Source organism: Brassica napus, chromosome C4 (assembly GCF_020379485.1).
Source record: "Brassica napus cultivar Da-Ae chromosome C4, Da-Ae, whole genome shotgun sequence".
Lineage (NCBI taxonomy): Eukaryota > Viridiplantae > Streptophyta > Magnoliopsida > Brassicales > Brassicaceae > Brassica > Brassica napus.
In genome coordinates this window covers 19736619-19750229 of record NC_063447.1, presented here as the reverse complement: position 1 = coordinate 19750229, position 13611 = coordinate 19736619, and the positions used below count along the sequence as shown (strand labels likewise).

Here is a 13611-nt window from a genome sequence, read left to right as displayed (position 1 = left end):
ATATCTAGCAGAGGGGAAAAAAGTAAATTTTTTCTAACAAAAATGTCACCGATGAAGTCTATTATTTCGCCATCTAGATTTGTTCCGAAAAATACAAGGAAGAAGAAGGTTTGGACAAGCCCTTTGGCTGCTGGAATCTCATTGAGAGATTGATGTTATGATGTTGGTCTCCAAAGGCGAAAGATTTGGATCATGTGAATGTTGGACGAAAGGATGTTTCGTTGGCCCATACTTCCTCAACTGGCCGGAAATAGGCTTGTATGTTCTCAAAGCCAAGGGCAACTCATCTAAGGTGGTTAGCGGAAAACCACTGACGATCCCGTGAAGAACAAAGCTATATGAAAATATCAAGGGGTGGGCGCCTCCCTAACAAAAGAGAACCTTGATAAATTAAATCACTTTTTACCTAGTTTATTTTTCTATTAGAGACGAAAATCATCGTTCTTTTTTTGCAAGATGTGCAAGTTTCTTTTAGCTATGATCGGGTTTACACCGTAGACCTATGTGGTTGCGGTGGTGGTTTAGCTCCATTTTAATATGGAGTACGGGTACGATCACATTATTGACACTAAATCTAGTTTTGACGGACATGTGATCTATATTACCTTTGTCTATGATTAGTTGGTTATTAAAAAAATGATTTGGTCTTGGAATGACTGACACAGTTGAGTTTGAACCAGAGACATGATTGGTTTATGATTGGTCACTTTAATGAAATTAAAGTTAATCACGAGAAGAGAGAAGGAAGGAGGAGGCCAGAAAGTTATTTTTCTTGTTTTGGACCATGTTTGAAAAATGAGGGATGCTAGAGATCCCTTGAAATTCATTCTCAGGGGTGGAAAAAATACATTCGAAAAAGTGAAATAAAATTACACATAGCAGTGGCTAACGAGGAATGACATTCATTATTTTCCCATACCAGTGTTGAGTTTTTGAAACTATAAGGTTTGGATCATAGACCGTCTCTATCTCGTTTCCAATCGACCTCTAGAAAATCAAAGAAAAGTTTTAGGTTTGACAAAAAATGGGTCGGCAAACAAGGATTCAAAAGAAGCTTTTGTTTTTGGTTGGGAAATATTCTAATAGTAGTTATTTCTAGATACCTAAACTGATTTACAAATAAACTAAAAATGAATGACAAAAATGATATTTTTGTGTAATTTTTTTTTGACATCGAACGGCTATACTATTACTCAAACTTGAGGTGGTCTTGGTAATCATACTGGAATAGAACAACCAACGTAATAAAGTTCCCTATGAAAAGATCTCGCAGTCTTGGGTAAAGAGTCCGAAATTTTATTTTGTGCTCATGGAATATGAGATATCTTGAAGTTCGGAAAACATATCTGCAATATATGTATCGCTTCCAATTTTGTTGCAAAACTTGGCCAAGCTTGAGGCTCATTTATCATCGCAATCATATCCTTGAAATCTATCTCAAAGCTCTGACATGACGAATGTTGTAGCATGCTCTCCACTGCACATCGCAGTGCTCCCACTCCCAAATTTAAAGCAATCTCTTGCCATCTTAAATTCCGCGTCCCCACAAGTGGGATTTTTTCCATACTATCCTTCCAAACCCAACTGCAACCACTGAATTGTGTTGTCAAAGTTTATGAACCATCCACCATACAGAGATTATTTAAGCTTATAACTTGGGGTTTCTCACTACTATGCTCATGTGTGTTGGGTGGTATCATCTTATTTGCATTAAATCAGGTCTGACATTCACTTTCCGCGTATCAAACTAGCTCTAAATGATCCATGTCTATCCTCCTCACAGTTTATCATACCGAGTCTTCTCGACATACCAAATTATTCATAGGCAAGGGTCCTGATATTTAACTGATAATATTTCAGTATATTTGATAGTTATCTAAAATCATTTACAACATCAAATATTTTGGTACGTCATTATGAAGAAGAAAAAAAAAACAAAGTTTCGATCTCCCCCATGCGGAAACTATCCTGCCTCATCTGGACACCAAAGCGGGTACTGGGCCTTCGGGCTCAGGGAAAAACCTCCCGGGTGAAGCTGGCATGCTGCCTGACCGGGCCCAGGGATTGATCCGCGAAGCGGGGAACCCTGGATTACAAAAAAAAAAAAAAAAAAAAAAGTATGTCTTAACCAATGGGAAGGGAACTCGTGTGGTCCACGCGAGTCTTCTGTTGAAGTGCACTTAAGACTTTGACTGTACTGAGTCGTTTTGGAATATATTTGTGAATATTTAATGTGCATGGCAAAGTTTTAGCATAAGAAGAAAGAAGACATCAAAAATATTTCAGAAGAGTTCAAACGTTATTCAACCTCTTAGAATTTCCTTGTTTGAACTTTTAATTATTTAATACCTTAGATCTTCTCTATATATAGATTTACATTCGTATTAAATCTCCACAAACCTAGAGAAAAAGGTCTCTTTCTCTTTCTGTTTTCCTCTCTCTCTCTAATATAATTTCTCTTTTGATTTTCCTCTTCAGCTTCTTTGCTAAGTAATGGAGTCGTCCCGCGTCAACTCAACCGGCGGCGAACGCGACGGAAATACGACGGAGGAGAATCTGTCTCCGGCGGAGATGTATCGACGAGGTGAGTCTCGGTTGCAACTTTCTCAGTTCCAACCGGACATTCATAGAGCTCTCGACAAACAGCTGTTTCGATTCCCGACTGGTCTTGATGTCGAAACCCTAGATTCCTCTTTCGCTATGCTCTCCCTTCGTCAGCAGAATCCGTTACTTGACAATCGTTGGACCAATCGATCGTCACTGCAGCAAAATCATCAAGGGATCAATGGCGGCGGAGATGTTGGCGGCGGGGGTTGGTCTCTTCCTCCTCAGCGTGAAGTAGATTTGCAACAGATGATGAATCACTACTTTCAAAGAACATCGTCGACCCTGAACGATTACGTTAACGGAGGATCGTATGGGCAGAGTAGTGTTTCGCAAGACGTTCCTGACTTGTCGAGAGGTCGCGACTATGGGTTTGGTTCTTGGAGGAGCAACGAAGGTTTCGTGAATCCGTCGTCTCTGTCTCTAGAGAACGAGAGAATGGGACCCATTGCTTTACTTGCTAAGGATCCAAAATCGACCCTTGTATTGCAGGAGAAGATCGATGAGGGTTCCAAGGAGACCATTGATGTGATCTTCAACGATGTTATCTCTAGCATCTATGAGTTGATGGAACACCCGTTCGCTTCTCAAGTCCTTCAGAAGCTTATGCACGAGTGTAGCTCTCAACAGATCAGTCATATTATCGATGTGATCACTCTGAACCAGTTAGGATTTGTTAAAATGTGCATTGATCCTGTCGGGTACACACATTTCTGATCCTTTGATTCTGTAATGTAATTAGCTTTAGGCTTGGTGATTGTTTTAGTTTAGATTTAAGGATAAAGACAGATCATGCTTTGTAACCGGTGTTGTTTTATTTGGTAACTTTTCTTTGTTTTTTTTGGCATTACCAGAACCCGTTCAATACAGTCGCTGTTGAGCTGTCTTCATTCTGAAGAACAAATTCTGCGGCTAGTCGGAGCTGTTAGCGTGGGAATACTTGCATTTACAAGGAGCAACGGTGCTAAACACGTGATTATGCAATGCTTCAACCAGTTTCCTCCTTCTCTGAATCGGGTAAACATCTCATCCACAGTACTCTTTTGTGATTGGTTCTTTGTTAGTTATAAGGATATATCTCTAAAGTTAAATTGGTTAGTTGAAAGTATTAATGTGCTGAATCTTTTGTTTATACGGTGGAGTCAGTTTTGATCTTTGTTTCTTAAAAAGGCAGTCTTCTTCGTAACAGAATGTCACTTTCATATACAATTTAGTTACAGAACTCTACTGTAGCAAACCTCAAAAGTAAATATGAATCTGTTTGATGTTTCAAGTTGCATCTTTAATCGAGCAGTGTCTGTTCTATTCAATTCATGATTTTTTGTACAAGTCATATGACTGAAAATATATTCTAGTCTAGTCTCTCTATTGTATATTCTGTAGCAGGTGTAAACTTGGTAATTTTATTGCTTGTGATACAAGTAAACTTAGCCATGACAGACTCTGAATCATTTGTTTCCAGATTGGTTTAGTCGTGGAATATGACACTCTTTCTTCGATCTACTGTGTTGTTTGTTCTTTACAGGATCTTATTGAAGTTTTAGTTCAGAACTGTTTCGTGTTAGCAATTGATCAACATGGCTGCTGCATGCTTCAGCAATGTCTTGGTACTGGTTGTGAGGTGCTAACGAAACGTTTGATTCGTGAGATAATCGCTAGTGCGCTGAGACTCTGCGTGAACAACTTCGGGTAAACATGAGCTATGAAATGACGAATGATACATACAGTCGTTTTGCTCACTCATGTCTCCATTTGTTTACTCACAATAACTATATATATTCTCCTTCAGAAACTATGTGGTGCAGTATGTAGTGGAGCTGAATGATCCAAACGTAACAATTTTGCTCGTGCAACAGCTTTTTGGGAACTACGCGCGCCTCTCCCGTAACAAATACGGAAGTCATGTTGTGCAGAAGTTCTTGAAAATACATTATATCGACCATAGCATGATCGTATATGACTTGCTTAAAGATATTGATACACTTCTTGTAGACCCTTTTGGAAACTATGTCATTCAAACTGCATGGTTTGTGTGTGAGGTAATGAATATCAAGGCCGTACACTGTCTAATGCTGTGGTCTTTCGGCGTAAAGATTATGCGGTAGATAATGAGAATGGTGTTTGGTGTTTGCAGGACGTATTGCGCGTCATTTTGATGAGGCATATAGAGCGTAATAAACCATTGATGAGGTGCAACAAGTTTGGGAAGAAAGTTCTGGATAAACTCAATCTCTAGAGCCAAAGGTTAAAGAAAGAAAGAAAGAAAGAAAGAAGAATGTATGTGCTTATCATAATTGTTTTGTTGTGTCATTGTTGAATTTTGTAGGTGAGGATTTTGTTTTGTGGAACAATATGTTTTTGTTACATAACCGAACAATAATGTCCTCACCTGTATGTTTTGTCTTGTCTTTGTCTTGAGAGATTTATGTTTTTGTATTTGTTCTTTACCTATTCTATATATGTGTAAAATACTCGAGACTCTTTTCTAATTCTAGTTCTTTTTGTTGTGTTTCTCTTCTATTTTCGTTTCCCTATCATTGCTTACCTCGTTTATTGGTTTTACTTTTGTTGAATGCATAGGTGTCTTTTTCGCATTTGCGAGTATAGTCATTTTATAAATATTTATAATAAATATATTATTAATTCAAAAACTATCACAGCTTAACTCATTTATTATTAACTATGGCATGTAAAATCTAAAAATCTTCAGAACATTCATAACTTTACGACCAAACATTTATCACAATTGAATATATCTTTCATATTTTTATCTAAAGTTTCAAAATATTGTTTACACATTGTTAGAACTTTGTCCATATATATAATGAATTGAGATTCTTTAATCAAAGAAAATATGTTTTAAGTGAACACTTATCGAACATGTTGAAAATAAACATTATGATGTGCTCGATTTATTTGAATTTTAAAATTCTAAAAGTACTTATTTGGACATGTTAGTATATTGTCTTAGATGGTAGAATATTAAACAATAGTGATGTTAGTTTTAGTATTATATGTACACTAATACATAATATACTTTCTGCAATTTAACTTGATTGGAATTTAAGAAACAATTTATTATCATGGAAAAATACATGTATATAATATAATATATATTCATTTTATATAATAATAATCACCCAAACATAATTTGATTTGAATGTACGAAAAAATTTATTATCATGGAAAAATACATGTATATTAATATAATATATATTTCGTTTTATATAATAATAATCACCCAAAAGATAAAAAGATAAATTTGAATAAATATTAATTGAATAAAAAAATTGAATTCATATGATTATCACCCAAAAATTATTATTTGTGGTGTTATTATCCACAATTAATAAAAATAGAACAATAAATAATTGATAATATTAATAAATTAAATTAATTATCACTAATATCAACGATTTTAACTGGTCTAACTTTTAACGTAAGAGCTCAATTGCGAAAAGTCACTTCGAAAATAAAATAATATATATATATATATGTTTTTGATAACAACCTAGGGGTGGACACTTCGGTTATTTTATCGGTTCGGTTTGGTTAATTTGGTTCTAGGATTTTTTTCAACTGATAAACCATAATTAGTTTGGTTTGGATCGGTTTCGGTTTGGTTTGTATTCGGTTCAGTTTATATTCGTCTTGGTTTGTGTTTCGGTTCAGTTTAACCGAGTTCCCTTAGTTTAATTCTTTTAAGAGAAATCATGTTTTAAAACATAAACACATGGTCATGAAATCATCATATTGGTGACTAGAAAAAATAAACCATGTAAATTAAATCTAATATAAAACTGAAACAAAAATCCTAAAAAACCACAAAAAAGTTTATAAGAATACAATCAAACCTAAACAGAAAATTAAAAACCCAACATCGTTAATAAAGTTAATAATGACTTTAGTGTTAGGATTTTAGTATATTGTATATTGCTAGTATGTTCAATTCAAATAATAACAAAAACAAATTGGTTTCTCAGTTTGGTTTAACTCGGTTCGGTTTGTTCGGGTTGGGAAAATCTTAAACTAAACTATTTGATAATGGACATTGGTTTAGTTTGGATCGGTTTCAGTTCGGTTGATTCGATTTGACTCGGTTCGGTTTGGGATTTTTGCTCACCTCTAAACAACCTAATAAAAGTGGTGACTGTGGTGTGTTAGTAAGAAAAGAAAGAACGTAATAATGCACGCCCATAATAGAATAAAATAAAAATCCTTGCGTTACTATAAAAATTCCATAAATATGCGCCAAATAATTATAACTACCAAATTCTGGAAACTGACGTATATATTTTGTCAATTCCTTCCTTATCAACTCTTCTTAAATTTACACACGTTCCTTTTATTGAAAACTAGGATTAGATTTCCGCGGATTGATTGAGTTATATTATTAAAATATAAAATATATTATATTGACAAATTTAAGATTTATATATGATCAAATTATTTTTATATGTATACAATTTTTGATTGTTTATATAATCATCTATATGTTGTGCTGATACATTTGGATATTTTCTTTACTAATTTATCGGTAAATAAAATTTATATATTTTTGATTTTGAAGTTACACTAATTTTCAAAATATCAGATTTTTACTTTTTTTTGACAACCTAAAATGAAAGATTAAAATATTAAAAAGCCAATTAAAATTGGATTAGTCTTATAATTTGAAGTATAATTTTGTTGTGGGTCACTTTAAAACAACATTAAATTAAAATTGCAGTCCGACTATTATTATATTTAAGGCTCAAATATAGAAAGATGATGGTATTATTTTTATGTAAAGGATGAAAGTTTGGTTAACATGATATATATCATTAACTACTACGAAAGGTCATTATTAATGTTTTCCTAGACTTGAAAAATAACTAGGCGGTTGCCAAAGCTTTTTCTTAATCTTCAATATAATTTTTTCATAATTTAAGTTCTAAGGAATTGTGTTGCAAGGAAAAATATTTGATATATAAGTTCGTTTGATAATAACAAAACAGCTTAGTTTTTGTATTACTCTTTATATAGATTTCTGTAGGTGAGGAAAGTCTGAGAACCGAACAATATTATTTTTTTTTCTTTTATTAACAAAACAATTTTGAGTAGATGCATCTCTTCGCTATTAGTAGAAAACTCAACACTTAAAAAATCATTACATTCCGATTTATAGCAAAAACATGCAATACTTAGGCCATAATATATAACAAACTTTGATTTAAATTACTGTCCAAGTAATACAGACTAAGAGTATATCTTACACTTTTAAAAAAAAGTTATTATGTTGGATCATAATATAAATCAATATTGAGCCATTTAAAGAAAGTCTCATTTAATGAGATCGCCGACTATTATATAAATGAGATCGCTGAGTATTAAGTTTATCATATCATATACATTTATGTTTTGGTTAATATAAGTTTTCCTAACAATTGGATTTTGGACTTAATAAATTTTCAATTGATTCTTATGCTGTCATGTAAGCCAAATTGACATCCTAATTAAGTGACACCTAAACAAAATTCTTTTTTAATTAATACAAACTTAAAGTTACAACTTTTTAAATATTTTTCTATTAATATACATGGGATAAAATAATTCCGACGGCAATCAATCCTCCAAAGTGTTGTAATTAGATAATTTAATTGAGATCAGCTATTTATAAAACTTCTTAATTCTGTATACCTCATTAACAATAAGGGGCGGATGCAGGACTACATTTAGATGGGGGCACATAACTTTTTTTGCCTTATGCATAATTTTGTAAATAGAAACAACCCTTAGATTTGTACTAATTACTACAAGAAAATAAAAAATTAGTTGAGGGCACGTGACCCCGTACCGTTAGCCTTGCATCCCCCCTGTTAACAATATAACAAAAATGAACGCAGGATCCGATATATAAATATGAGTATCTATAACTTAGTAAATCGTAATAATTAAGTTAAAAATTCGGTTCGGTTGATAAATGTGTTTACACATTTCTTCTGTGATAGTTAGTAAACCGAGAATAGTTAAATAATTAGGTTAAATTATAGAGAATTTTCATGTTTACCACTTTCTTATACCATTATTCATGTTTACCAACACTAAAGATACATTTTCAAAATTATCTTCTTCATTAAGTGGCAAAAGACTCTTATATCATTGTTCTTTATATATATAATAAATAATTATTTAAATAAATAAAAATAAAAAATACTACTTACATTTTTTTATTTTTTTTATGTTTTTGAATTATACTTTTTCAAATTTAAACTTTTTTATAATTTTTTTTTGAATTTTCTTTTTGCGAATTTTTTTTATTTTAAAAATTTCTTTTTGAAAATCAAAAATTATTTTTGAAACTATTAAAAAAAACAAATTATATTTTTTAATTATTTATTTATATATTTATTAGAATCCTAAATTTCACATTTCATCCACCTTAAGTTTATATTAGTTAATTCTTTGGTTATAAATATCTTTTAACTTTCGTTAAAAGTGATGATAAAAAAAGTTAATGTAAAAAGAAAAATGGTACGGTGAATGTGGTATTTTGAAAATTTCTCTTAAATTATCCGGTTCGGTTCTTTAAGTGCCTTCACACATTTCTTTTTCGGCTCTCATTCTCTTCTCGCCACAAAAAAAAAAACCACCACTAGGTAATCTCACCATCTCTCTTTAACTCTGTTGTGCTTTTTTTTTTCCCTCTTGTTGCTGCCAAATGCCATGTGAGATCCTACATCTCCGTTATTGGTTCTGGGCTACCTTTTATTGTGTCAAATTGGCTGTCGGATTCGAGCATTTATATTAGTTGATATGAACAGCTGCTAATATGGACCAGTAAGGATCAGTAGACCTGAATTAGGCTGTGGTGTTGATTTACTTTCTCTGGAGATTACACAAAAAGATCATTGCTTTAGGTATAATAGAAGTAGTCTTTGTCTTTTTCTTGCTACTGGAAAAAAATTCCAGAGAATTGCGTTTCGAGTAGTTTGAAAAGAAGGTGATTGTGAGAAAAAAAAATTGCTATATAACAAAGATATTATCTTCCATTGATCAATCTGAATGTTTATATGCATCAGCTGCAAGTTGTAGCGTAGGTTTCTTTTTTTTTGAAAGAGATGGTGTTATCACTCAAATTACTGTATAAGTGATTTGTACTCTTTCAAATAAAAGGTTCACTGTAGTACTTGAGGATCGTATCCACAGAGACTTGATATTTCACACAATAGACTTTAGCTTCAGACTATGCTAGGTTAAATAATATAAAGCAGTAAATATAACAGAACAGGGTGAACAATGTAGTTGTTCGATTAATTGATGAGTTGATTGATGGAATGATGATTGTTAGACTTAAGGTTTCATTCAGGTTATAAGAACTCAATCTATAGATGTTAAGGTTGATCCTAAAACTCGATTTCAATAAGCAAGTAATTCAGCTCTCACATGCAATTACTAATCAGATGACTAAGTCCTATGTTCCAGCTCTCGCATGTGAACAAGGATCGAATGTCGATCGATACTATTGACTAGTTATCGATCGATACAAATGTCTGGGTGTCGATCGACACTTCCTTAGACAAGCATTATCGATATGTTCACTAGATTTCTAGACCAGCTCTCGCGTGAATCTAACAACCTAGCTCAGCAAAATTATATTCAGGTAACAGACCATGCTCTCGCGTGTGCCTAACTATCCTATGATCAGGTTTCTAGTTAATTACTCTAGAAACAAACAGTACGAACAATCATGTGAAGGACACAATAAATCACCCTAGCAATTCTATAATTCACAAGTTCATAAGAAACCCTAGAATATCTCTAAACCTAGCAGGTGGATCTACTCATACGTTATAGTTGTCACATATATCATATAAAGAATAGATGAATAGATATAAATTATAAAACTAAAACCAATGAAGTTCCAAGAGGACTCTGAAGAATTTCCCCTCTTCTCTCCTAACCTAGAACTATGAATAAAATAAAGCGTAACCGTCAACAATGGCTTAGAAAACACATAAATAGGATTTTAGGTCGTTGATGGGTATTCTGGTAATTTTTGGTTGCTTCTGGGCTTAAGTCGGTCTTGAAATATATGTGGTCCGCGTTCTGGAATCACCGTCGATCGACACCAAGGGTGCACCGTCGATCGACATTCCTTCATCTCTTCGACAGCTTCCTCGCGAGGCAGATGTACCACTCTTCAGTAAAACGGGCATAACTTCTGCTATAGGATATTGATTGACCTCAAACCGGTAATATTGGAAAGCTAACTCAAAGCTCTATCTTGTTTCAAAAGATGAGCTCAATCTCACCGTGGGAAGGTCTCCATACATAGCTAAACATCTGATGCATCTATGCAGTTCTGCACCTCAAAAAGCTCCATAATCACCGAAGTTCTCCAGAACGTACCTGAACCTGAAAACACTCTAAAACATACTACAAACACATATGATAGTTTCTAAAACATCTATATACAATGGCTTAAAACAAGTAAAATCCATGATATATCAGATGGCACTTAGAGGAGTATGGCAGCTCAAGAAACTGGTAGCGAGCTACTGTAATTGGGGAGGTAGCAGTAGAGGCATAAGGTACCAATTCTGACCTTATATATTCATCCATTTTGTCTATTGACTTCAGATTCTCAACTATTTATATGAATCAGGGACATTATAGTTTTTTTTTTTTTTTTTAACATTGACATTATAGTTTGTTAGCAGTTTCCCTCTTATCATTCTGATGCTAACTTACTTGGTGGATTTTTGTTATGCAGAGCATTTATGGAATCAGAATTGCCCGCGCTCATAGAGAAAAATCTGCAGCTTGAAGTGGTTACCGAGCTTTCACGAGGACAGCATCCGTATTTGAAAGGCGAATACAATATGAAAGATTTTTATCCTTTTTACCTCTTTAGCTTTGAACGCCTATAATGACTCTCGAGGATTAGCTATTCTATATAATGGATTTTGTTGGGAACAGAAATGAAAGGGTGGTGTGTGTGAAGAACATGGATACTGAAGAAGTGCTTCTGAACGCAACAAGGCTCAGGAACTCCCTGGGAAGGAAAGTGGTGAAACTGAGAACTAGACATGTGACCAAATACCCTAGTGTTCAAGCTAGGCACCTGGACTACGGCAGTCATGTTCTGAGACTTTCTTGCTAAATCAAATGTTGCTGGAATCAGGATTCGTCATTAATCTATTCTTGCAAATCCCAAAGTTTTTTGTACTGAGATTTGGACAAAGATTCGGGCTTAAAATTTCTATTGTTTTATGCTTCTTGTCCATATGATAATGATTTGTACAGATTCGGGCTTATGTGTTGATTCATTTAGATAGTAGTTCGACTCCATATTTTGGAATTATAAATAATAATATAGCTTATCTAGTATTTTACTAATAGAGAGACTTGTGAGAAAACCCCCAAACTTTTCATTTATTTGTCATCTGTATATGTCCAACAATTGATCACAAGTAAACTTTATAACGTGTAAGAAGACAAACAAAATGGATGGTAGAAGAACTTAAACCGGAGGACTAAGAATTTGAGAAGGTTAATTTTGGTAACTTAGGTTTTACCTTATGTGTTTTTCTGCTATTGGAGGTAACAAAACATAGTTTTTGTCTATCTAGCCACAACTATTTGGGGACGAGTAAGACTTGAGATGCCATGGTTGCTTGAGGATGATGTGACTAGAGATGTGACATTGCCACTTCGAGCATCATTTCCAATTTTTTTTGTTGTACTATGTAAAGTATCCAAAACAAATCTAACAAACCTCTTATTGCAATTTCTTAAGCTGGTCGATGGTAATATGAACAATTGGATGATTTTTTTTTTTGATAACTCGAGGATATCCGGCGGACCGAGATCCAACCGACTAGTCCCCTGGGCCTGACCACCGGCGCTAGCCAGATCCGGTTGCTCACAAGGGGTAAGATACCCCTGTCTCATGGCCATATGGATGGGTAAACCTGAGTTGGTGTCGAACCCCTTAGATCGCCATGCGCCACACGACTACACCCATGTGGTTAACAATTAGATGATTTTGACCACACCTGGACCCTCTTGTCTGGCATTGGCATTTTATCCCAATATGAATTAGTTGGAACTTGGACCGACAAAAAACCCTAACATAAACCGATGCAAATGTTTTGAGTTCATATATAAGTCCATAACTCCTCTACGAAAAATACAAATAAGATAAGAACCGATCCAAATAGACTATGATCAGACGAGAACCAACTTGAATCCGTCCTGAAAAACAAATGTCTAGAACTATAATTTCATGTGCTTATTCTATTTTTAATTTATTACTAGACCTTGATCCGCGCGCCCGCGCGGGTGTTCGTTTCGGTTTGATATTTTATGATATTTGTTATAATTTATGTAATCGAGATATTATATATATTATATGGTGATCTAAAATGTTTTAATGATGAATTAGATTAGTTATTTATATCTAAATTGTTGGAATAATGTTTGTTAATCATATAGTTTCTAAGTGTTTTTTTGTTAATTTTATATTCAATAAAAAAAATATTTGATATGTTTTTTTCACTCATCCACTTGCATGGATTATTTTGTTAAATATGCAGAAGTGAATAAGTTCATATTAATTATTAACCATATTTAGTTATAGATGAAATATAGTTGGATAGATTTTATGTATATTAGAAAATTTGAATTATAGTTTTTAAAAATATGCTCTTTTTAATAATATAGAGTAAATAATTTATATATTGAAAGCAATTTATATTGTTGACAAAAAAAAGCAATTTATATTATTTATAAATGGGCTTTGTAAATGCTGGTGATAAATCTGTAAACATAAAATAGATTTCCTAGCCCAAATTCCCCTGGAAAATTAACAAAGGCCCAAAAAACATTATTAAGAACTTTACGCAGGAAAAAAACGGTTATGCGATGAAAAAAAACATACCTCGAGAATTGAAAGAAGAGTCTAGGGTCGGATGAGGTATTCGGCGAATTCCAGGGATCACTTCAGACGATTTTCGATTATCA

General features: G+C 33.5%; 1 protein-coding gene and 1 pseudogene across 1 annotated transcript; both read left to right on the top strand.

The window, feature by feature from the left end:
• Positions 1-331: 331 nt before the first annotated feature.
• On the top strand, positions 332-5085 carry LOC106395824 (pumilio homolog 14-like). Its single transcript, XM_013836171.3, has 5 exons — positions 332-3305; positions 3459-3621; positions 4130-4293; positions 4394-4643; positions 4739-5085. The coding sequence occupies exons 1-5, from the start codon at positions 2494-2496 to the stop codon at positions 4838-4840; spliced, it is 1491 nt and encodes a 496-aa protein (XP_013691625.2). The 5' UTR covers positions 332-2493; the 3' UTR covers positions 4841-5085.
• Positions 5086-9764: 4679 nt separating this feature from the next.
• Positions 9765-12585, top strand: LOC111205514 (annotated as a pseudogene).
• The last annotated feature ends 1026 nt before the right edge of the window (positions 12586-13611 follow it).

Coding starts and splice junctions, on each gene's coding strand:
- LOC106395824 (XM_013836171.3), top strand. CDS start 2,494: ATGGAGTCGTCCCGCGTCAACTCAACCGGCGGCGAACGCGACGGAAAT. Junction 3,622..4,129: donor TTCCTCCTTCTCTGAATCGG/GTAAACATCTCA, acceptor TGTTCTTTACAG/GATCTTATTGAAGTTTTAGT. Junction 4,644..4,738: donor CTGCATGGTTTGTGTGTGAG/GTAATGAATATC, acceptor TGGTGTTTGCAG/GACGTATTGCGCGTCATTTT.